The 26,295-nt window shown below is 37.5% G+C and overlaps 1 protein-coding gene across 2 annotated transcripts in view; it reads right to left on the bottom strand.

Moving 5' to 3' along the window:
- LOC134211719 (programmed cell death 6-interacting protein) overlaps positions 1 to 15,438 on the bottom strand; it is a 54,728-nt gene extending 39,290 nt beyond the window's left edge. The window contains exons 1-2 of one of the 2 annotated variants that reach the window (XM_062688882.1): positions 15,126 to 15,438; positions 14,940 to 15,058 (exon numbers count right to left, since the gene is read on the bottom strand). In XM_062688882.1, the coding sequence (XP_062544866.1) occupies positions 14,940 to 15,058; positions 15,126 to 15,337 (331 nt within the window). In that variant the 5' untranslated portion in view covers positions 15,338 to 15,438. The remainder of the gene's footprint in view (positions 1 to 14,939; positions 15,059 to 15,125) is intronic. The other variant, XM_062688881.1, reaches the window with a different exon arrangement.
- Between the last annotated feature and the right edge of the window lie 10,857 nt (positions 15,439 to 26,295).

The following is a 26,295-nucleotide window of genomic DNA, read 5'->3' on the forward strand; positions in this document are numbered from 1 at the left end:
CGTAGCTGGAAGGTTTACAAAAAATGCTTTTACACTTCGAAAATTGGTTGTTCAAACCATATGCAAGAAATCAATTTTTTTTTTTTTTTTTTTTTAAATTAATTTTATTTGCTAATTATTTAATACATGCATTTATCTCTTAGACTAGGTGTTCCGTGTTTTCTTAACACTATCATCCTTATTTGCTATGTTACGCTTTTAGATATTATTAATACATTTCAATTGCCTCTGGCAGTTACGATATTTCCTCTGGTTGAATTAAACCATGTAGGAATTACAATGTTTTCGACTTAAACTAAACTTAACCTAATTTATACTAAGGGTACAAGGAGCTAATCGTTGCAATAGAAGATTGCAACGATTTTTGTCTAAAATTGGAAATTATTTTGTTGGACATTTGTTGCAATGTCTCAATATTAGAAATTCTATGAAGTTCATTGGTACTATACCACGGAGGTAACTTCAGAATCATTTTCAAAATTTTATTTTGAATCCTCTGAAGTGCCTTCTTTCTGGTATTGCAGCAACTAGTCCATATTGGCACAGCATACAACATGGCTGGTCTAAAAATTTGTTTGTAAATCAAAAGTTTGTTCTTAAGACAAAGTTTTGATTTTCTGTTTATAAGTGGATATAGACACTTAATATATTTGTTACATTTGGCTTGAAGGCCTTCAATGTGATTTTTAAAAGTTAATTTTTGATCTAGCAGAAGTCCTAAATATTTAGCTTCGCTAGACCAATTAATTGGAATACCATTCATAGTGACAATATGTCTGCTAGAAGGTTTCAAATAAGAAGCTCTCGGCTTATGTGGGAAAATTATAAGCTGAGTTTTGGAAGCATTCGGGAAATTTTCCATTTTGCAAGTAAGTGGAGAAAATATCCAAACTTTTTTGCAATCTACTACAAATGACACGAAGGCTTCGCCCTTTGGCTGAGAGACCTGTGTCATCTGCAAACAAAGATTTTTGACACCCTGGTGGTAAATCAGGTAAGTCAGAAGTAAAAATGTTATACAATATGGGCCCCAGTATGCTGCCTTGGGGGACACCAGCTCTAACAGGTAATCTATCAGATTTAGAATTCTGATAGTTTACCTGCAGTGAGCGATCTGATAAATAATTTTGGATCAGTTTAATAATGTACAGAGGAAAATTAAAATTCATCAATTTTACAATCAAACCTTCATGCCAAACACTATCAAATGCTTTCTCTATATCAAGAAGAGCAACTCCAGTCGAATATCCTTCAGATTTGTTGAGCCGAATTAAGTTCGTAACTCTTAATAACTGATGAGTGGTTGAATGCCCATGGCGAAAACCAAATTGCTCATCAGCAAAAATAGAATTGTCATTAATATGAACCATCATTCTATTTAAAATAATCTTTTCAAACAGTTTGCTTATTGAAGAAAGCAAACTGATTAAGGATAACTAGAAGCCTCAGCTGGATTTTGTCCGGCTTCAAAATTGGAACAACTTTGGCGTTTTTCCATTTATCTGGGAAGTATGCCAATTGAAAACATTTGTTAAATAAATTAACCAAAAAGGATAAAGAGCTCTCAGGAAGTTTTTTGATAAGTATGTAGAAAATACCATCATCACCCAGGGCTTTCATATTTTTAAATTTTCTAGTAATAGATCTCACTTCATCCAAATTAGTTCCCAACGAAGGGTCAAAAACATTATCTTGGTTGAGAATGTCTTCGAAGCTTCGTGTAACCTGATCCTCAATTGGACTAGTGAGACCTAGACTAAAATTATGGGCACTCTCGAACTGCTGAGCAAGTTTTTGAGCCTTTTCGCCATTTGTTAATAAAATTTTATTTCCCTCTTTAAGCGCTGGAATTGGCTTTTGAGGTTTTTAAGAATTTTCGTTAATTTCCAAAAGGGTTTCGAACTGGGATCCAACTTCGAGACATTATTCTCAAAGTTGGTATTTCTCAGAATAGCGAAACGTTTTTTAATTTCATTTTGCAAATCTCGCCAAATAACTTTTAAAGTAGGATCGCGAGTTCTTTGGTATTGCCTTCGCCTCACATTTTTAAGACGGATCAGTAGCTGAAGATCGTCGTCAATAATAATGGAGTTGAATTTAATTTCACATTTAGGAATTGCAATGCCTCTGGCTTCGACAATTAAATTTGTCAAAGATACGAGAGCATTATCAATATCACTTTTGGTATCGAGAGGAATATCAACATCAAAATTCCTATCGATATACGTTTTATATAAATCCCAATCAGCTCTATGATAATTAAAAGTAGAGCTGATTGGATTATAAATGGCTTCTTGTGAGATTTCAAATGTCACAGGAAGGTGATCAGAGTCAAAGTCAGCATGAGTTACCAATTGGCCACACAGCTGACTTGAATCCGTTAAAACTAAATCAATTGTAGAAGGATTTCGACTGGAAGAAAACAAGTTGGTCCATTGGGATATTGAATAGTATAATATCCCGCAGAACAATCTTCAAATAAAATTTTACCATTGGAATTGCTTTGAGCATTATTCCATGAACGGTGTTTGGCATTGAAGTCACCAATTACGAAGAATTTAGATTTGTTGCGAGTCAGAATTTGAAGATCAGCTTTCAACAAATTCTTTTGCTGCCCATTGCATTGAAAAGGCAAGTAAGCTGCAATGAAGGAAAATTTTCCAAAATTTGTTTCAACAGAAACTCCCAAGGTTTCAAAAACTTTGGTTTTGAATGAAGAAAATAATTTATGTTTGATACGTCTATTGATGACAATGGCGACCCCACCACAGGCGCTGTCAAGACGATCATTTCTGTAGATAAAATAATTTGGATCTCTTTTAATGGAGAGTCCTGGTTTTAAATAGGTTTCTGTTATAATGGCAATATGCACATTATGAACTGTTAGGAAGTTGAATAATTCATCTTCCTTACCCTTTAGAGAGCGGGCATTCCAATTTAGAACTTTCACACAATTATTTGGATCCATTGAAACGGAGTCCGATAACAATTTTTGGTGTGTACTTTATACCAACCTGAACAGCTTCTGGAATGGTATTTGCTTTGAACATTGCATCAATCATGTGATGCAATTGTTCAGTTAAAAAATCAAAATCGGAAGCAGTCATGCTACCTGAATCGGCAACATGACCGTTATTTTCCGTTGGGACATGGGTATAAACCTCATTTTGAGAAGAGAAATTTTGTCTACCAGCAGCGATGTTTGCATACGTAGGTACATTCGAAAAATTGGAATTTACTGAAGTGCTTGCTACCCGTTGACGAGCGGCAAAATTTGTTTGTGAATTGTGGTGGGTATGAATTGCTCGACCGGTAACTGGTTTCGAAATTTGAGCGTTTGAAAAATTTCTACCCGTCGAATCTGGGATCCGATTGGAAGTTCCGTCATCAATTTTGCACGGGAATTCAAAACTTTTTGCGTGAAGGGCATTCCCAGAAATTAGATTTATGATTGCCCTCACAATTGGCACATTTAAATTTATTAGAATCTTCTCTCACAGGACAGGCGTGAGAGGTTCCACCACAAATCATGCATTTAGCATCCATGTGGCAATGTTTAGTTTCGTGACCCCACTTTTGACACTTACGGCACTGGGTGGGATTTGGAAAATTCTCCCAGGCCTGCGGAAATGTTCCCATGTAACACGGACATGGGACATAATCCAGGTCTTTTCCAAACTTTTCATATTATTTAATTTTGTTGAAGTGAACTAAATAAAATTCTTGAGGAATACCCCTCTGGGAAGTACCAGAGCGGGATTTCTTTTTCATCTTAATTACTTGGACTGGTGAAAATCCAAGTAATTCAGAAATTTCAATTTAATCTCATCCAGTGATTTGTCATCACTGGGCAGACCTTTCAAGACGACTTTGAACAATCGCTCAGTTTTGTCGTCGTATGTGAAGAATTTATGGCGCTTCTCAGTTAAATACTGGAGAAGACGTTTGCGATCGTCAAAGGAACGCGGCAGTCACCGTTCCTAGCAATCTGAAATGAAACCTTGATCCCCTTGATCAAGATTTCATTCCGAAAGCCAGAAAACTCGGCAACAGATACCACAATTGGCGGAATCCGTTGTTTCTTCGCATGAATCGAATCACCTGGGCTAGAGGTAGATTCGATTTCCTCAAATTCGTTATTAATCAAATCGAACTGATTGCTCAGTTCGATGGGAGAAGAAATAATGTCAACGTTAGATTTAGAAGGAATATCTGAAGTCTCCAGCTTCCTTCTATTTTTTCCGCGCTTGGGCAGGACGGTCTTGAAACCTTGTTTCTTTGAAGGAAGTGGAGAATTCAGAGACTTCTTCCTCTTGTTTTTATTAATACTCATTGCTGAGCGTGGAGACGTGACCTTCTTAGAGGTTTTTTCCCAGAACGGTGTCCCTGCAGGATTACCACCGCTTGTCGAAATTTTACTTCCGCAAACGGGTCCAACGTAAAACGAAGGCACGGGTCCTTGCAAAGATCGTAACGGGATCAGTGGGTAGAAATAGCGCTAAGAAGCACCGTTGAAATTAAAATAGCTTCGGGTAGTATTAAAAACTTCCTTCCGCAAAGAGAAAGAACCGCACAGCACGAAAGCACGATGCGGTCTGTGCAAGAAATCCATGTTTCTGCAAGCGCTACCGGTCAACCTAGGGTAAGAGGGCAAAACCCATCTTCATTCTTGTCGAAATTTTTACTTTGTGAAATAATTCCGAATAACTCCCATTAGCTTCAAACCCCTATAACATCAATAGTTTTAAAATAATACTCAGTTTTAATGAATTATTGGCAGTGGCTGATTTTCTACCCGCCGCTGCCACACCCAGGCGCTATAGTATATGCGCAAAATAGCCAGCATGAGTTAACCGTCAGAAATTCGCGCCGTTTTCATAAAATAGAAAATTACACACAGAACGGGCATGACTATTTTCAAAATGTGCAATTATTAGGAAGCATTACTTTTTCAAAGAATCCTGTATGCGCCAACTTAATAGCCTTTGTAGCTCTTCAATTTATTCATCCATCAAAAAGGCCTGCTGTAAACATAATAGAATAATCAATAAATGTTCTATAAGGGGGGCGAAGATTGGGGAGGGGGCGAAGAATAGTGCTTCTACCCTATACGTTTTCCCATACAAACTTCAAACGCGATGCGGAAAGCGAGGAAGCAATCAATCGGCCTGAAATTTTATATCCACCTTGAAGGAAAAAATGGCACTGTTGGTGGATGAGACTTCTTATTTATATGCATTTAAATTCATTGTAAAAATCTTCATCAACCGCAACTTGCTGCAAGCTTATCGGTTTAAGATAAGTGTCAGAAAAAAATGACTGTTTATAGGCGTTTTAGCATATAAAGTATTTAGGCCATCACATTAGAGCCTATAGTCCGATCCGGCCAATTTCCAATAGAAGACAATGGGAAAAAATCTCCGTCGAATTCAATTTGCTGCCATCAATACGATTAAATATAAGTGCCTGTGCTTCCAAAAAAATTGTTTTTGAAGCGAACATTTAGAGTTTCCTTTGTTTGCTAAAACAGGAAGGCACTGTATTTAGAATTTTTAAACAAGTGTAATTTTGTGTCCACGTTATGCTTGACGAAGTCTTCATTACTTCTGTTTCTCTGTACCGTGTACCAACAAACTCTGGCCATCCGAAAGATGCTCCCTGACGAACCAAAATCGAGCGCAACGCCACGCAAAACCGTTTTTAACGTTGAACTCTCGGATGAACAGCTGAAATAACCTAAAGTCAAATTCCTACCCCTTCCATTCTGTATTAAGTAATTTTTAACCTTGAATCGCTAAGAGTATTATGGTGTATGTCCCCTCCCAACTAACTGTAAAGAAAAGATGAAATAATTGTAAAAAATATCATACTTGAGAATTGTGGCTCCGCAAAGTGTCACACACGACTGAGCCTACAAAATGAATGAACAGGTTGAAAAAAAAGTCTTCATTACTAACGTAATCTTAGAACGGTGTGCAAGCTAGCGACTGAAAAACAGTTACGATCTCATAAAAAATCTAAGTTTTCTGAATCACAAAATGGGCCCAAACATGCGGATTAGCTTGTCATAAGACGAGTGAAGACATTCCACTAAAAAGCTCAAAATAATTTTCTTAACAAAATGCGGATTAGTCTGTTAGGCAATAAATGGATGTTTTTTATTGTATTAAAATTATTTTCATAAACATTCTGAGAAATTTTCTTTTGCTTCGATTATATGGAAAAATTGATTATATGGACTTTTTTGCAAGTCCATATAATCGAGGTATACCTGTAGTGCTAATACTCGCCAGATTTAAACAATTCCTCACAAGTTTATCGCAAAAAGTCTAACTCATTTTAAGAGCCAGTTCGCGAGAAGCGCGACCCCCTCTTGTATCGATATTCTCCGATTTGGATGAAATTTTCAGGGTTTGTTCAAATATGTAAGAAAAGACATTTAGCAAATTTTCAGATTTTTTCATTGAAGGGAAGTGGGGTAAAATGGCCCTTCAAAAATTATTGTTAAAAAGTCGCCAAAACCAAAAAAATGCAATAACTTTGGCAATGAGTGACCGATTTTGTTTAAATTTTGCACGCTTTTTCTACTCAATTAGTACTTTATACCAAGTGGTTAATATGGTTATAAAGTTATTTACTTTAGAAGAAAATTGACTTTTTCGATAAAAAATTGTTGTTTTTTCAAAGGGAATATTTTTCACCAACAGATCTAGGATAAAAAACTAAACCCGTAGGGCAATTAAGGAACTAAAGAGCTTTCACCTCATATATAATGTAGAAGCGCCAACTCAAGAATTTCTAAGAAAATCGCAATTTTCTGCAACACTGTTTATTCAAAAGAAATTTTGCACAAATTTTGTCCCTACTTAAGTTGATGTTTTCCGATCTGGTGAAAACTGTCCAAACTTTTTTGTCTAAGTTGAAATTAAAAATCAGAATTTTCCATCAGGGGAGTGTAGGGTAAAATAGTCCTTAAAAAATAAATGTCAAAAAATACATCAAATTTCTATGTGAGTTCTAGCAGAAAATACATAAGTTTAAAAAAAAACTGTTTCTTCTTCCTTTCAATTCATCTATATTTTTCGTCTCAATAGATACGTATATCCTTCGCTGATCTATATTAGATAGCAAACTATTTGCAGAACAATTTTCAACAGAAGTAAAATAAGACCAAAATTAGTGCCTTAAACATTAGCACGTCTTTCGCAAACTGAAACAAAAATGAACGGATTCGACGAAAGTGCTTGTTGACATTTTTCTGAATCAGTTACAATTACTGTGGGTACCGGTACTGATGTTGCTTTTACAGCTATGCGAAAAAAAACAATTATTCTTAACGGCAAAAACGTCAAACCGTGTACCATTAATACATTTTGAATTACTAACCTTCAAACTGCTAGCTAATATTACAGAAATACAATCTAAACAAAATGTTTGACTGAATGGACTATACCAGTTCTAATCGGGTGTATATATTTTCAAGGGTTGGACAATTTTATCTCATAGGTAATAAAATACCCTCGATCCTATGTTTACATAACTGTGAGAAAAACACTCCAAAGTTTAATAAAGTTGTATTCATTTTGCACAATACGGGAAAACCCTTTTTTTCTACAACGAGCTGATTTTTTACACGGAGAGCATAACAATGTAATGTGTATACTATTGAATAGCATAGAGTATCAATAGCCTGACGATTTCAAAACACACCCTCCATGAAAATACTTCAAATTTTAGGATACACGTTTCTACACTCATAGATAAAGTATATAAATTGTAGATCGCTTAATGAATTAATTTAAAGATTACCAAGCAAAACTGTTTTATTCTCGGCTTAGTTTACACCACCTGAAAGTGCTTGAGTACCTCAACAAGACTGTGTAGTTGATTGTAAAAAGGATGCCTTAAATATCAGCCTTTTTCTGTTGAAATCTTTACTAACCTTATGTGAACATATTTCTTACCAACCATAAGGTGTTGTTTACTAAGAAGTAGTACTTGGGTAGTAACAGCTTGCAATACTTTTTGAGAAATCTATCTATTGCTTTTTTCACCGAGGAATAGACTACCGTGTTGAAGTACCAAAACAAATGTTCTCACTTCCGAATGGATGGAAACTAGCTAAAGCATTGGATTTTGCTTTACGTCGCACATACACACTTAGTTCAGCTCGGCATTTTTTGATTCTTTTGCCGAGATCCGCACAGCCGAGCGCTCGGTTCGTGACTTTCTGCTGATATCTCAGCTGAAAAAGTAATTTGTTTACTGCGGCACTCAAAGGAGCCGCCGTAATCATACGTTCATTCAGCCGTTATTTCAGCTAACGAACTTTTACCGAGATTTGCACAGCCGAGATCGGTGAAAAATTTTAAGTGTGTAGGGTATTTTCGCAATCTAGCCGGAATAAATTATTTTATCTCTCAAACTGCTATATTTCACCTTATTTTATGATACTGTGATGATAATTTAGCTGAAATATCAGTTTTCTTAATTTTCACTTTTTGACCCATGTGCTTTACCCTTTAAAACCCTGAAAAATATTGATAGTTTCAATTAATTTGTTCTCGTCATCGCTGCTACCGAAATCAGTTCAACTCTATGTGTTTGCAAGGAGAAACATAGAGCTGAAAGATGGCTTCATGGAAATTCCTCTATGACTCCTCCTCTTTTCATAGTAATGTTGAATGTATGATATAGGTCATAAATGCCTTAAATACAGTACCAAACTTAAAACATCCGTTTTCTAAATGGCGCAAATTTGCGCAAGATTTTTCTTCGGGATCCTAAAATATAGACATAAATACGCCCTATCTATACTGAAATATTGCCGAATATAATCGAATAAGTGTTTTATGCATATTGAAAATATGAGAAACATTAACTTGTTTTAGCTCGAAAATGGACTTCGAATTACTCTTTTGTATTTCTGTTCAGAATCATTTATTCTTGTCAAAACTACGTTTTCATGATACTATTTTGTCTACCTTTTCATGGTATGTACTGACCTGTGGATTACTGTGACAAATATTTGACCACAATAAAACATACCGAACGTTATCAAATTCAACAGAGAAAACCGGTAATTTCCTCAATGAAAAACCTCTAACTTTCTAGAAGTGTAGTGGTAAAACTTTAAATCTAAATAGAAAACCTAGTACTAGGAGTGGCTCGTCTACTATTCAGAGAAGTTTGAGACATATTTAGACTGCTCTAGGACAATTTTGAAAATTTAACTTTATTCCGGCTAGATTGGCGAAATACCCCTATGTGACGTTCTTGAACCATGCATCGTTCTTGCAATGAATTATTGGCAGTGGCTGATTTTCTACTCGCCGCTGCCACATCCAGGCGCTATAGTATATGCGCAAAATAGCCAGCATGAGTTAACCGCCAGAAATTTGTATGGCGAAAGGCATCTAAAGCGGGATTTCCCAAAAGTAGGAACTTTTCACGAAAAAATATTTGGTACCAGTAGTGTAGGAAGGTGTCCGCTACTACGCCTACCAAATATTTTTTCGATCAAGCTACTTAATTTTAAGAAATCGAACCTTAGATGTCTTTCGCCATACTGATTTCAGAAAGTTAACTCCTAGTGTGCCGCTGTAAGCATGCTCAAAGCAGGCGATTCATTAAGACGTCACCATGGAGGAACTGGTGGGAAAATATTTTGGTGGAACAATATTTTTGAACGGGAGTTTAAGACGGCGCTAAGCTTACAATACCTCCGCCGGAATATTATAGAAATGACATGACTAGTTGACCAGTTCACGTTATTTTTTGAGATTGAGAGATTGTGAAGGATTTAATTGTTGACAGATAAAAAACCATAAAAATACTAAGCTTGGAAGAATTTCGAAGCAAACTAGCAAAATCACTAGATTAGTTGCCAGTTGAGTCGGAATAATCAAATCTAAGAAGTGTGGTTACGATTATCTTGTTTCGTAACATTATTTATATTTGGAGATCTATTTTACCCCTCTCTCCCCATCCCAATATTTTGCCAAATAGTTTCATCTTCATCATATAGAAATAAACCTTGTTAGTTTCAGCCAGATGCTGAAACATCGATAAAATGGAGTTGAGATTATCACAAACTGGCTTGCAAACAAACAGTGCAATGTGCAGAAACTCATAATTTGATTGATTGTTCTTAAGTCGGCGCACTGAAATAAGTTTCAATAAGTTTGAAGTATATTCCTCAAGCATCCCTCACATCTAAAAATTTATGAATTTTTGACATTTAATTTTACAAGGCTATTTTACCCAATTTACCGAAATTGCTCATTTGTCGTTAAGAATAATTGTTTTTTTTTTCGCATAGCTGTAAAAGCAACATCACTACCGATACCCACATTAATTGTAGCTTATTCAAAAAAAAAATCAACAAGCACGTTCGCCGAATTCGTTCACTTTTGTTTCAGTTTGCGAAAGACGTGCTAATGTTTAAGGCACTTTTTTTGGTCCTATTTTACTTCTGTTGAAAATTGTTCTGCTTTATTTTCTGCTAGAACTCACATAAAAAATTGATGTATTTTTTGACATTTATTTTTAAAGGACTATTTTATCCTACACTCCCCCAATAGAAAATTCTGATTTTTAATTTCAACTTAGACAAAAAAGTTTGGACAGTTTTCACCAGATCGGAAAACATAAACATAAGTAGGGACAAAATTTGTGCGAACTTTCTTAAGAATAAACAGTGTTGCAGAAAATTGCGATTTTCTTAGAAATTCTTGAGTTGGCGCTTCTACATTATATATGAGATGAAAGCTCTTTAGTTCCTTAATTGCCTTACGGGTTTAGTTTTTTATCCTAGATCTATTGGTGAAAAAATTCCCTTTGGAAAAACGACCATTTTTTATCGAAAAAGTCAAATTTCTCCTAAAGTAAATAACTTTATAACCCTATTAACCACTTGGTATAAAGTACTAATTGAGTAGAAAAAGCGTGCAAAATTTAAACAAAATCGGTCAATCATTGCAAAAGTTATTGCATTTTTTTGGTTTTGGCGATTTTTGAACAATAATTTTTGAAGGGCCAATTTACCCCACTTCCCTTCAATGAAAAAATCTGAAAATTTGCAAAATGCCTTTTCTTACATATATGAACACACCCTGAAAATTTCATCCAAATCGGAGAACATCGTTGCAACCTCCCTTGGAAAGGGGGTCGCGCTTCTCGCAAACTGGCTCTTAAGGCATCCTTGGCCGATTATGTCGCAATGAGTTACATTCGAAGCAGCATCCTGACCCATTGTTTCTAATTGAACATTGGCCGAATCGGATTATGAGCTCAGAAGTTATGGCTAAAATACTATTTCTTGTGCGCAAGACACGCAAGATAAAACTCACCCTTTTTTTAGTATTTTTTGCCACGGGAAAGGAACCAAAACCGCATTATAAAGCAATGAATTATTGGCAGTGGTGATTTTATACCCACCGCTGTCACATCCAGGTGATAGTATATGTGCAAAATAGCCAGCATGAGTTAACCACCAGAAATTTGTATGGCGAAAGACATCTAACACGGTTTTTCTCAAAATTAGAAACTTTTTTATGAAAAACTATTTAGTACCGGTTATGTAGGAAGGTGTCCGCTACTACGCCTACCAAATATTTTTTTGATGAAGGTAGGGGGAATGACGGCTTTGGCAGGTTTTGTTCTATTATTGGCAGGGGGGTTTTTTATGACTGACTAGGCTCAAATTTGGCCTAAAAATTCTTTGCATATCAAAGAATATTGTGGCCAAATTTCATAAAATTTGGTCGACAAAAACCCCCCTGCCAATAATAGAACAAAACCTGCCAAAGCCGTCTTTCCCCCTACTTAATTTTGAGAAATCGAACCTTAGATGCCTTTCGCCATACTGATTTCAAAAATTTAACTCCTAGTCTACCGCTGTAAGCACGCTCAAAGCAGAATGAATCACCTGCTTTGAGCGTAATGAATCGCCTGCTTTGAGCGTGCTTACAGCGGCACACTAGAAGTTAACTTTCTGAAATCAGTATGGCGAAAGGCATCTAAGGTTCGATTTCTCAAAATTAAGTACCTTCATCAAAAACATATTTGGTAGGCGTAGTAGCGGACACCTTCCTACATAACCGGTACCAAATAGTTTTGCATAAAATGTACCTAATTTTAAGAAAACCCGCGTTAGATGCCTTTCGCCATACAAATTTCTGGCGGTTAACTCATGCTGGCTGTTTGCGCATGTACGATAGCGCCTGGATGTGGAAGCGGCGAGTAGAAAATCAGCCACTGCCAATAATTCATTTTGAGAAAATCCGCATTAGATGTCTTTCGCCATACAGAGACGAGCTCGGTGGTCTAGTGGCTACGGCTTCTGACTTATAAGCAGGAGGTCGTGGGTTCAATTTCAGGCTCGTCCCTTTCCTACTTTGTATTTCTATCTTAGTTCTTTCTGTGTTTCACGTTCTACCAGAACGATTCCTACTGTTAAACCTTCAACACTAACAATCGAAAAACCTCCCGTGGCACCTATGAGAGGTCGTAGAGTTCTCTGCATTTTTCTTAAGTAGGTGTCCAACTAACCATCCTCCCCTTCCTCAGCATTCGCAAGGACATGGACAGGACAGATCTCGACTATTGGAGAGTGCATTGCTTCCATCTGAGAGATAGCGATTAGTCCCAAATCAATATCTGTGGTAACGGATGAAAATGTTGCTACTCTCATACAATAGTCTTGGCTTGTACCACCTACGAATTTGTGTGAAATGCTCAATGCTAATGCTAATTAGATGTCTTTCGCCATACAAATTTCGGGCAGTTAACTCATGCTGGCTATTTTACGCATATACCATAGCGCCTGGATGTGGCAGTGGCGGGTAGAAAATCATCTTCTTCTTCTTATTTACTGGCATTACATCCCCACACTGGGACAGAGCCGCCTCGCAGCTTAGTGTTCATTCAGCACTTCCACAGTTATTAACTGCGAGGTTTCTAAGCCAAGTTACCATTTTTGCATTCGTATATCATGAGGCGGTAGAAAATCAGCCACTGCCAATAATTCATTCATTATCAACATTTTCATGTGACTGAAAGCCGAAAATCCTGAATATTAGCAACTAATCCAGTCGAAATCCCCAAAAAACATAATAATAAGGTTTTACCGCAAAATATTAAAATACAGGCCAAAAATGCAGCATTGAAAATAATGGATACTTGTCGTAGATTCAGAAGCTCGATGTGGTTTTCTAAGTGATTACGTCAGAGTATGATCTGGAATAACTGAACATTATTTTTGATCAAAGTTTTTTGGAAACTGTAGCATACGCAACTAGTATGCTTTAGCATAGTTAATATTGTAATTCCCTAAAACATAATCATACAATCAAACTGCAACCGAACTATCTGTATTTTCCCAACGTTCAGGGTTTCCCCCTGAACAATCCAAACTAATGATGACCCAGCAAAACAGTCACACATTCAAGAGCTATAAATAATCAACAACCTTTTTGGCAAACAAGCGAAAACCCAAGGCTTCTTTAGGTAAACTTTCTTTACAACAGTAAAAACCCGAAACAGACAAAAATGCCAAGGGCCATAAAACCATAACGAACGGTCAACGCGGTAACACAACAATCATCAGGAAGCATAACAATAACTTAGGCTAGGTAAACTGTAAACTAGTATTTAAGCTTGGTGTAAATAAATCGAGGAAGTCTTTTGATAGAAGTCTTTCGAAAGAGAAGTCTTTTTACAAGTCCATAATGAAGAAGTCCATTTGAGTCTTTTCGATACAGAAGTCTAGTTGTGCGGACACGCCGTCCGAAGCAGTTTTCTTACCCTACAGTATCAAGAGTCCAAGGGTTGGACTTAGCGTGAAGTGACATCTAATACAGACGTCTAATACAAAACATCATTTTAAATATGATGAAACTGGTTTTTGATTTCGTTAGAGAATGCATCAGTTATTTTCTTTTTGCCTTTCTCGTATACTAAGTATACGTAAATATGATCCCTCCATAACCGAACTTTTGATAGAAGGCTCGAAGACCCACAGTGTTATATACCAATCGAATCAGCTCGACGAATTAAAGTGATGTCTGTTATCTGTGTATGTATCCATGTGTGTATGTGTACACAATTTTGTATACACACTTTTTAAAACTTAGTATTGGCCGAATTACTCGCAACAAGTTCCATTCAACTAAATATCCTGTCCCATTGTTTGCTATTGAAAATTGGCCAAATTGGACTATGGGATTAGAAGTTATGGCCAAAATACAATTTTCTATGCGCAAAACACGCTAAAAACACCAACACCGCTAGGTGGATTATTCAGGGTTTTGTTCTTATGTTCTGTTTATCCAGTAGAAACATAAGTACTAGAACGCTCGTAGCGCTGTAGTCAGTAAACAGTATGTTTCCAAATTATGCTTCAAAAAGCTGGACCTAGCTATTTATGATGCACTATGTTGAAGGGGAATGTTTCATTCTGTCAACAGAATTAGTTTGACATTCATAGTACCGGTATTTTGGCTGCTAGGCCATGCACGCTTGGTCACGCGAATAGGAGCGACACTAGCAATCGTATACTTATGAATCAACTGTTTATCCGTATGCATATAATCAGTTTCATCGTTGCCATTCTTATATTTTACCGCAAAGATATAAACCTACGGTAAAGTTTAATGGATCGTTATCTCAATGGTGCAAGTTCTTTCGTATAGATAGTTTACAACAGAATAATAAAATGTTTATGTTGTAAGTTGCTTAGGCTTATTTTCTCCACCTTCGCGGTGCTAACCCATACGCTTAAGTGAGGGTGAAGAAATTGGCCCTTAGTTGTTTGATAGGTTGCTGTTAGAAGCAAATCTGAGAAACCTGAGGAACTAAGCTTAAATTTGTTGGGGGGATATTACATAAATGGGCGCAAACGGTGTACGCTCTTTCTTTAAAGTTATTGCAATACTTACTCAAACTCATCCGACCTCCAAATATAGATCCTTTATCAAATGCGTCTTTCCATTTGAAAGGCACTTGGAAGTCTTGTATCACAATCTTTGTTTCCAGAGCACACAGTTGATCATAGTACCTGTAAAATTAACTTTAATTAACAACTTGAAACATAATAAAATTAAAAAGACCGAAATGTCACAAACCCATATACTATTTCCAGGGAGCTCTCGAATTTTTCAAAAGCTTTCCATACCGCTGAGTTCCGTTGTTGATTGAATTTGTTTACAGAATCGCTGATTTCCGATATCTTCTCCGGTCCCAAGCTGCTGTACGAACTCTTTATCAAATTATTCAGCGGTCGCGTAACATCAACATCCGTTGGCTTTTTAAGTGGTACACTCAGAAGATCAGACATTTTTAGGACTAAAACGATGCACAGAAACTTGCAATACCAATTTTATGGATTTCACTAAAAGCAGAAAAATATTTCGAATGATGATTCACAGTAGTGCAGTGATGCCAGTTTCTGAACGTCAGATAAAAATTTATCCTACATGATGAACAGCAGTATGATCTTCATTATCGATTCTACTTTAGAGCCATCTTTTGAGTTTTTTCATCTTCGTTATCGATTCTACTTTAGAGCCATCTTTTGAGTTTTTTTCATCTTCGTTAAAAAGTTAACGCTTCGTCAAATATACTACTTAGTTTCATCTCCGTTTTATGTTTTTTACACGCTAAAACATTCGCGAATACGCAAAATCTCATTTGTCAGACTGTGCGCCAATCATTGTTTCTCCACAGGAACTGTCAGACTTTGCAGTCGCGAATCCCGTGCTTGTTGAGCTTACTCAAATTTATGTACAAAATAACCATATCAAGTGGATACGAGTGTGCGGTTTAGCCGTGATTTTGGGTGACGAAAAGTGCATCTATTGATGACGTCACTGAACTGTACTGGGGAGATTGTCCAGATATAATTTTAATACCAACTGCTGCTGCTGCGTAACATATAATATAACATAATAACATATAACATAACATGATATCATATCGTTTGGTTTCACAACCCTGGGTGGGGTTGAGCGATTTCAAGTCAGCATATTTTCTCGAAAATATATTTGAAATAACTATGCAACGCTAAAACGCCTTTCTTTTCTTTCGCCATACTGAGTTTGAAAAGTTAACTTCGAGTGTGCCGCGGCACCATAAAAAATGGTGCGAATGAAAAGTTTTTGAGAAAATCAGCAGAAAATCAGTTGGGACTTTTTGTGCCCTTTCTCTCTGCAGAAAAAAATTCCCGCTCTATGCCGCTGAACTTCGAAAAATGGGTAAATTTTGCTGCAATGGCGACGAAATATGCGAAATACGAACGTCAGAGTCATCTGTTGAGCATTTCTTGTTTAGAAATGTTAATGCGTCTGAAGTTGATTTTACCGACATCTGTTGTTCGTTTTCACATTCAGCCATTGACGTCATCATTCGAGAAGCGTGAAAAAGAACGTGCCAGGAACCAAAAAATCGTTAACCCCGTTGAAACTGTCAAAATTTCCAGGTTGACAGCTGCGCTATATCGCTCTTTTGCTCTTCATTTCATTCTACACGTAAAATTTAATGCTATTTATTATTAAGATTTCTAATTGTTTTTGCCAAAACAGGCGCTGTATGTATAAGAAAAAACTGTATGTATAAAAAAACTGATATGTATAAAAAAAACATCGCATTAGTCACATACATTCCAAAACTTATACTTTTCATTAACTTATGAATGTTTTTTGCTATGGGATCATTCATTAGGTGGCATAATGAAGAGTAAGTATTTTCTAATGGTTTTTTGCCATAACATATAAGATTATTTTTTTACGTATAGGTAACCGTGTAGATATGCGCTGAAATAAAAGATATTTTAGTTACTAGATAAAGATTGTCGCTTCGGTTCCCTTTGTTCTGCTGTCCGGAACATGTTGGGTACCAAGCTGTCAAATCGTATGGATTTTCCTTCTTTGACATATCCCTATCCTCGCCAGCAAAAGATGTTCCGGACAGCGACGTCAGCGACAATCAATCTGGTAACTAAAATATCTTTTACTGATATATATTTGTTTCCCACCACCCACATCATTTCACCATTTTGAAAAGTTAATGTACCGCTGTAAGCGCAAGGCTGCTTCATAAGTTTTTGAGAAAACCAGCAAACGGCCTCATTGAAAATGTGCGTCACTGGCGGCAGATTCAACCCGTCTGCAGAGTCATCTGTTGAGCATTTCTTGTTTAGAAATGTATATGCGTCTGAAGTTGATTTTACCGACATCTGTTGTTCGTTTTTGCATACACGATGCACGCTAAAAAGGAACAAATTCAACAACACTCGCACAACAACTGTCGCACCATTTGTATGAAAAAAATCTTCTATGGGGGGGGGGGAGTGGTGCCTCGAAAATCCTTGAAAAATTGCTAAGACAAACAGACATAACACATTGAACTCATGAAATTCATTGTCGTAAACGACATAAACGACATCTGTTGTTGTTGGGCAAACTACGAACCAAATGGCGGTAGTGAGCAAACGTCAAACTCCAACGAATTATTGGCAGTGGCTGATTTTCTACCCGCCGCTGCCACATCCAGGCGCTATAGTATATGCGTAAAATAGCCAGCATGAGTTAACCGCAATAAATTTGTATGGCGAAAGACATCTAATGCGGGTTTTCTCAAAATTAGGAACTTTTCATGAAAAACTATTTGGTACCAGTTATATAGGAAGGTGTCCGCTACTACGCCTACCAAATATGTTTTCGATGAAGGTGCTTAATTTTGAGAAATCGAATCTTAGATGCCTTTCGCCATACTGATTTCAGAAAGTTAACTTCTAGTGTGCCGCTGTAAGCACGCTCAAAGCAGGCGATTCACTAATGATATTTTAAATTGACCAGTAAATCAGTGAACGATGAGGATTTCACAAGTGTTATGTCTGTTTTTCTGTGTACTTGTTGCTCTTCATTTTCATCAGGGAGCAGGGAGGGAGATACAAGAGAATCAGGTACTTTTTTCTAACCGTGTTCATTACGCTGTAAATTGCACTTGGATATATTTGTTTTTCACATCTGTTACTCCCTTTCGCCATACTGATTTTGAAAAGTTAACTTGTATTGTACCTCTGAAAGCACAAGGGTGCTTCATAAAAAACTGTTGCGAATGTTCATGAAAAGTTTTTGAGAAAACCAGCAAACTTCATGACCGCAGTACTGGCAACTATAGACACTATAGGTTCCATATGACGAGCGCAGGCACGGTTGGGTTATTTCGATTAAGTGTGTTTTTCCACTTTTTCACAGTGTACCATAGTGTCTACTGGCAACGACAACCGTAGCTGGCAATGGCGATTACGTCACTGCCGGTAGATTCAACCATCTGCAGAGTCATCTGTTGAGCATTTCTTGTTCAGAAATGTTAATGCGTCTGAAGTTGACGTTACCGACATCTGTTGTTCGTTTTCCTAAAACCCCGCTTCGTAAGCACCACTTGACGTAGGACTTACTTACGTCGGATGTCATTTAGATTTTTGGAAATCGAGAGCGTTACGCTGGAAGGGAAGATTTTGAACGTAAGGCCATATATTTTCTGTCAAATTTGCCGTTTCCGTCGCCGTTCCGTTGTATTGCGTTTGGTGCTTTACTAGCGCCTTTATCTTTCGATGGATTTTTATGATTTATATATCAATCGACTCGGACACGCTCCACCATTTTGCCTATTTCATTGAAACTTAAGATTATTAACGATAAGCTATTAAAAATTTCAATGAATTATTGGCAGTGGCTGATTTTCTACTCGCCGCCGTCACATCCAGGCGCTATGGTATATGCGCAAAACAGCCAGCAAAAGTTAACCGCCAGAAATTTGTATGGCGAAAGTCATCTAACGCGGGTTTTCTCAAAATAAGAAACTTTTCATGAAAAACTATTTGGTACCGATTATGCAGGAAGGTGTCCGCTACCATATGCCTACCAAATATTTTTTTGATGAAAGTGCTTATTTTTGAGAAATCGAGCCTTAGATGCCTTTCGCCATACTGATTTCAGAAAGTTAACTCCTAGTGTGCCGCTGTAAGCACGCTCAAAGCAGGCGATTCATTATTGGCAGTGGCTGATTTTCTACCCGCCGCTGTCACATCCAGGCGCTATAGTATATGCGCAAAATAGCCAGCAAGAGTTAACCACCAGAAATGAATCGCCTGCTTTGAGCGTAATGAATCGACTGCTTTGAGCGTGCTTACAGCGGCACACTAGGAGTTAACTTCCTGAAATCAGTATGGCGAAAGGCATCTAAGGTTCGATTTCTCAAAATTAAGCACTTTAATCGAAAAAATATTTGGTAGGCGTAGTAGCGAACACCATCCCTCATAACCGATACCAAATAGTTTTTCATGAAAAGTTCCTAATTTTGAGAAAATCAGCGTTAGATGTCTTTCGCCATACAAATTTCTGGCGGTTAACTCTTGCTGGCTATTTTGTGCATATACTATAGCGCCTGGATGTGGCTGCGGCGAGTAGAAAATCAGCCACTGCCAATAATTCATTACAGCACACTAGGAGTTAACTTTCTGAAATCAGTATGGCGAAAGGCATCTAAGGTTCGATTTCTCAAAATTAAGCACCTTCATCGAAAAAATATTTGGTAGGCGTAGTAGCGGAAACCTTCCTACATAACCGGTACCAAATAGTTTTTCATGAAAAGTTCGTAATGAATTATTGGCAGTGGCTGATTTTCTACCCGCCGCTTCCACATCCAGGCGCTATCGTATATGCGTAAATAGCCAAGAAGAGTTAACCCCCAGAAATTTGTATGGCGAAATACATCTAACGCGGGTTTTCTCAAAATGAGGAACTTCCCATGAAAAACTATTTGGTACCGGTTATGAAGAATGGTGTCCGCTACTACGCCTACCAAATATTTTATCGATGAAGCTGCTTAATGAATCGCCTGCTTTGAACGTGCTTACAGCGGCACACCAGGAGTTAACTTTCTGAAATCAGTATGGCGAAAGGCATCTAAGGTTCAATTTCTCAAAATTAAGCATCTTAATCGAAAAAATATTTGGTAGGCGTAGTAGCGGACACCATCCCTCATAACCGGTGCCAAATAGTTTTCCATGAAAAGTTCCTAATTTTGAGAAAACCAGCGTTAGATGTCTTTCGCCATACAAATTTCTGGCGGTTAACTCTTGCTGGCTATTTGTGCATATACTATAGCGCCTGGATGTGGCTGCGGCGGGTAGAAAATCAGCCACTGCCAATAATTCATTTTGAGAAATCGAACCTTAGATGCCTTTCGCCATACTGATTTCAGAAAGTTAACTCCTAGTGTGCCGCTGTAAGCACGCTCAAAGCAGGCGATTCATTTTGAGAAAACCCGCGTTAGATGTCTTTCGCCATACAAATTTCTGGCGAATAACTCATGCTAGCTATTTGCGCATATACGATAGCGCCTGGATGTGGAAGCGGCGAGTAGGAAATCAGCCACTGCCAATAATTCATTTGTATGGCGAAAGACATCTAACGCTGGTTTTCTCAAAATTAGGAACTTTTCATGAAAAACTATTTGGTACCGGTTATGAGGGATGGTGTCTGCTACTACGCCTACCAAATATTTTTTCGATTAAAGTGCTTAATGAATCGACTGCTTTGAGCGTGCTTACAGCGGCACACTAGGAGTTAACTTTCTGAAATCAGTATGGCGAAAGGCATCTAAGGTTCGATTTCTCAAAATTAAGCACTTTAATCGAAAAAATATTTGGTAGGCGTAGTACACGGAGAACACGTTTACTCATTAATGGGTACTTTTTCTTTGCTATCTCTTTCCCTCTGCTGAAAAATTTACCCATTTTGAGAGAATAAGTGGATCTACTCATTTAAATGAGCAAATCCACTTATTCTCCCAAAATGGGTAAATTTTTCAGCAGAGAGAAAGAGATAGCAGACAAAACGTACCCATTAATGAGTAAACGATTTTTACCGAGTAGCGGACACCATCCTTCATAACCGGTACCAAATAGTTTTTCATGAAAAGTTCCTAATTTTGAGAAAAGCCGCGTTAGATGTCTTTCGCCATACAAATTTCTGGCGGTTAACTCTTGCTGGCTATTTTGTGCATATACTATAGCGCCTGGATGTGGCTGCGGCGAGTAGAAAATCAGCGACTGCCAATAATTCATTTGGAGAAATCGAACCTTAGATGCCTTTCGCCATACTGATTTCAGAAAGTTAACTCCTAGTGTGCTGCTGTAAGCACGCTCAAAGCAGTCGATTCATTTATACACGCACAAAAATGTATTATAAAAACAACAATATTCTGGTTCGAATTCAACAATAAATATTGTTAACTGAGGGCTAATAATATTCATCTTTTGAAACAACCAAGAATATTGTTGTTTCTACAATCGGAAACTTTTCATGACGTTAGCAACATTATTGTAGATTCAACAATATTATTGTTGAAATAATCGTCACTCCGATATTATTTCAATGATACATATGGGATTGATTCAACAATATAATATTGTTGAAGTAAAAATGATGTTTTCAGATGAATGTGATTATTATTATTTTGATCAAATAAAATTAAAACATAACAAAATGTTGAGTCATAAATTTATTCATACTTTATTAATGACACAGTTGAGGCGAAATAAGTGTTCCTCCAGAAAGACGAAAGTGTTGAGAATCCGCTTTGTCTATACGTCGTTTGTTAGCACCTACGTAATAAAACGGCTCTTCAATTTTTATTTAACTGATTTCAAGAATTCTGTAACAAATAGTATAATGTATTTAAAAATTCAGAAAATTTTATTGTTTTTACCTGTGGTTACCATTTATTCCACTATTCTATTCTAATAACACAGATTAAATACTTCTTGTTAAAGTCAATTTCACATGAGGTAATTTTTTTCCTTTTTTAAAAACAGTACACATGAAAAATTACACGCTGCTTCGTAATCCAGCAAATTCATAACAAAACAAAATATTGTTGAAATTATAATAATATTGTTAAATCAATCGAAGCATATTGTAGTTTCAACAATCAAATCTATTTGAAGCAATAATAGACATATTATTGAATTCAACAATATACTTTTTTGGTTCAACCTTACGAAATTCTGCTGCGTGTAGAAATCGAACCTTAGATGTCTTTCGCCATACTGATTTCAGAAAGCTTACTCCTAGTGTGCCGCTGTAAGAACGCTCAAAGTGGGCGATTCATTTCGAGAAATCGAACCTTAGATGCTTTTCGCCATACTGATTTCAGAAAGTTAACTCCTAGTATGCCGCTGTAAGCACGCTCAAAGCAGGCGATTCATTGACCAGTAAATCAGTGAACGATGAGGATTTCACAAGTGTTATGTCTGTTTTTCTGTGTACTTGTTGCTCTTCATTTTCATCAGGGAGGAGGAAGGGAGATACAAGAGAATAGGTACTTTTTTCTAACCGTGTTAATTAAAATGATGATTACGCTGTAAAATGCACTTGGATATATTTGTTTTTTCGCATCTGTTACTCCCTTTCGCCATACTGATTTTGAAAAGTTAACTTGTATTGTACCTCTGTAAGCACAAGGGTGCTTCATAAAAAACTGTTGCGAATGTTCATGAAAAGTTTTTGAGAAAACCAGCAAACTTCATGACCGCAGTACTGGCAACGACAACCGTAGCTGGCAATGGCGATTACGTCACTGCCGTTAGATTCAACCATCTGCAGAGTCATCTGTTGAGCATTTCTTGTTCAGAAATGTTAATGCGTCTGAAGTTGACGTTTCCGACATCTGTTGTTCGTTTTCCTAAAACCCCGCTTCGTAAGCACCAGAGTGTATGTAATGAAATATTGGCAGTGGCTGATTTTCTACCCGCCGCATCCACATCCAGGCGCTATCGTATATGCGCATATAGCCAGCAAGAGTTAACCCCCAGAAATTTGTATGGCGAAAGACATCTAACGCGGGTTTTCTCAAAATGAGGAACTTTTCATGAAAAACTATTTGGTACCGGTTATGAAGAATGGTGTCCGCTACTACGCCTACCAAATATTTTATCGATGAAGCTGCTTAATTTTGAGAAATCGAGCCTTAGATGCCTTTCGCCGTACTGATTTCAGAAAGTTAACTCCTAGTGTGCCGCTGTAAGCACGGTCAAAGCGGGCGATTCATTAAGAGTGGCGACATGTGCCGCATTTGACAGGTCTCCTGCTCGTTTGGAACACGATTTTGTATGGGAATGACAGATGAATTTTGTTCCAATGAATTATTGGCAGTGGCTGATTTTCTACTCGCCGCAGCCACATCCAGGCGCTATAGTATATGCGCAAAATAGCCAGCAAGAGTTAACCGCCAGAAATTTGTATGGCGAAAGACATCTAACGCTGGTTTTCTCAAAATTGGGAACTTTTAATGAAAAACTATTTGGTACCGGTTATGAGGGGATGGTGTCCGCTACTACGCCTACCAAATATTTTTTCGATTAAAGTGCTTAATTTTGAGAAATCGAACCTTAGATGCCTTTCGCCATACTGATTTCAGAAAGTTAACTCCTAGTGTGCCGCTGTAAGCACGCTCAAAGCAGTCGATTCATTCTGACAGTGTCGCCACTCTTAATGAATGAATCGACTGCTGCTTAACGGCACACTAGGAGTTAACTTCCTGAAATCAGTATGGCGAAAGGCATCTAAGGTTCGATTCCTCAAAATTAAGCACTTTAATCGAAAAATATTTGGTAGGTAACGACACCATCCTCATTACCGATACCAATAGTTTTTCATGAAAAGTTCAATTTTCAGAAAACCAGCGTTAGATGTCTTCGCCATACATTTTGTGCATATTATAGCGCCTGGCGATAGAAAATCAGCCACTGCCAATAATTCATTATTGGCAGTGGCTGATTTTCTACCCGCCGCTGTCACATCCAGGCGCTATAGTATATGCGCAAAATAGCCAGCAAGAGTTAACCGCCAGAAATTTGTATGGCGAAAGTCATCTAACGCGGGTTTTCTCAAAATAAGAAACTTTTCATGAAAAACTATTTGGTACCGATTATGTAGGAAGGTGTCCGCTACCATGCCTACCAAATATTTTTTTGATGAAAGTGCTTAATTTTGAGAAATCGAACCTTAGATGCCTTTCGCCATACTGATTTCAGAAAGTTAACTCCTAGTGTGCCGCTGTAAGCACGCTCAAAGCAGGCGATTCATTACATACACTCTGGTAAGCACCACTTTTTTTGCGAATCAGCCGCTAGAAACCGCCAGAAATTTGTATGGCGAAAGTCATCTAACGCGGGTTTTCTCAAAATAAGAAACTTTTCATGAAAAACTATTTGGTACCGAGATATTAACCATTAGATGCCTTTCGCCATACTGATTTCCAAAAGTTAACTCTTAGTGTACCGCTGTAAGCACGCTCAAAGCAGGCGATTCATTAAGCACTTTCATCCAAAAAATATTTGGTAGGCATGGTAGCGGACGCCTTCCTACATAATCGGTACCAAATAGTTTTTCATGAAAAGTTTCTTATTTTGAGAAAACCCGCGTTAGATGACTTTCGCCATACAAATTTCTGGCGGTTAACTCTTGCTGGCTATTTTCTAGTCATCTAACGCGGGTTTTCTCAAAATAAGAAACATGAATATTGGTACCGATTATGAAGGCGTTCACATGCCTACCAAATATTTTTTGGATGAAAGTGCTTAATTTTGAGAAATCGAACCTTAGATGCCTTTCGCCATACTGATTTCAGAAAGTTAACTCCTAGTGTGCCGCTGTAAGCACGCTCAAAGCAGTCGATTCATTTTGAGAAAACCCGCGTGGCTGATTTTCTACCAACCGCTTCCACATCCAGGCGCTATCGTATATGCGCAAAATAGCCAGCATGAGTAATCCACCAGAAACTTGTATGGCGAAAAACATCTAACGCGGGTTTTCTCAAAATTAGGAACTTTTCATGAAAAACTATTTGGTGCCGGTTACGAAGGATGGTGTCCGCTACTACGCCTACCAAATATTTTTTTGATGAAAGTGCTCAATGAATCGCCTACTTTAAGCGTGATTACAGCGGCACACTAGGAGATAACTTTCTTAAATCAGTATGGCGAAAGGCATCTAAGGCTCGATTTCTCAAAATTAAGTACTTTGATCGAAAAAATATTTGGTAGGCATAGTAGCGGACACCATCCTTCATAACCGGTACCAAATAGTTTTTCATAAAAAGTTTCTAATTTTGAGAAAACCCGCGTTAGATGTCTTTCGCCATACAAATTTCTGGCGGTTAACTCTTGTGCTACGTTTTATGGTTTATGCTTAATGAATCGCCTGCTTTAAGCGTGCTTACAGCGGCACACTAGGAGTTAACTTTCTGAAATCAGTATGGCGAAAGGCATCTAAGGTTCGATTTCTCAAAATTAAGCACATTAATCGAAAAAATATTTGGTAGGCTTAGTAGTGGACACCATCCTTCATAACCGGTACCAAATAGTTTTTCATTAAAAGTTCCTAATTTTGAGAAAACCCGCGTTAGATGTCTTTCGCCATACAAATTTCTGGCGGTTAACTCATGCTGGCTATTTGCGCATATACGATAGCGCCTGGATGTGGAAGCGGCGAGTAGAAAATCAGCTACTGCCAATAATTCATTTTAAGAAATCGAACCTTAGATGCCTTTCGCCATACTGATTTCAGAAAGTTAACTCCTAGTGTGCCGCTGTAAGCACGCTCAAAGCAGGCGATTTATTCATTTGTTCGGACTCCAACATCTTGATAATGAATTATTGGCAGTGGCTGATTTTCTACTCGCCGCCGTCACATCCAGGCGCTATAGTATATGCGCAAAACAGCCAGCAAGAGTTAACCGCCAGAAATTTGTATGGCGAAAGTCATCTAACGCGGGTTTTCTCAAAATAAGAAACTTTTCATGAAAAACTATTTGGTACCCATTATGCAGGAAGGTGTCCGCTACCATGCCTACCAAATATTTTTTTAAATAAAGTGCTTATTTTTGAGAAATCGAGCCTTAGATGCTATTCGCCATATTGATTTCAGAAAGTCACCTTCTAGTGTGCCGCCGCAAGGACGCTCAAATAAGGCGATTCATAGATTAATGAAAAAGCAAAATCTGCTACTACGAAATGAGTAGATAGCACCACCGTAGATCAATTCCTTCAAAACCTCTCGCATGTTAACCTACATATACAGTAGCGGCATTGTTTTGATGCGGTGAGTGCAAAATGAGTTACTTAAAATAATCCATTGGTAATGGTTCACTCCTTCGCAAAATGAAAAAAAAAAGTTTTATCATCAGATTCGTAGTTTATTTACATTAGCATTCAAACGTCAAGTA

Source organism: Armigeres subalbatus, chromosome 2 (assembly GCF_024139115.2).
Source record: "Armigeres subalbatus isolate Guangzhou_Male chromosome 2, GZ_Asu_2, whole genome shotgun sequence".
NCBI lineage: Eukaryota > Metazoa > Arthropoda > Insecta > Diptera > Culicidae > Armigeres > Armigeres subalbatus.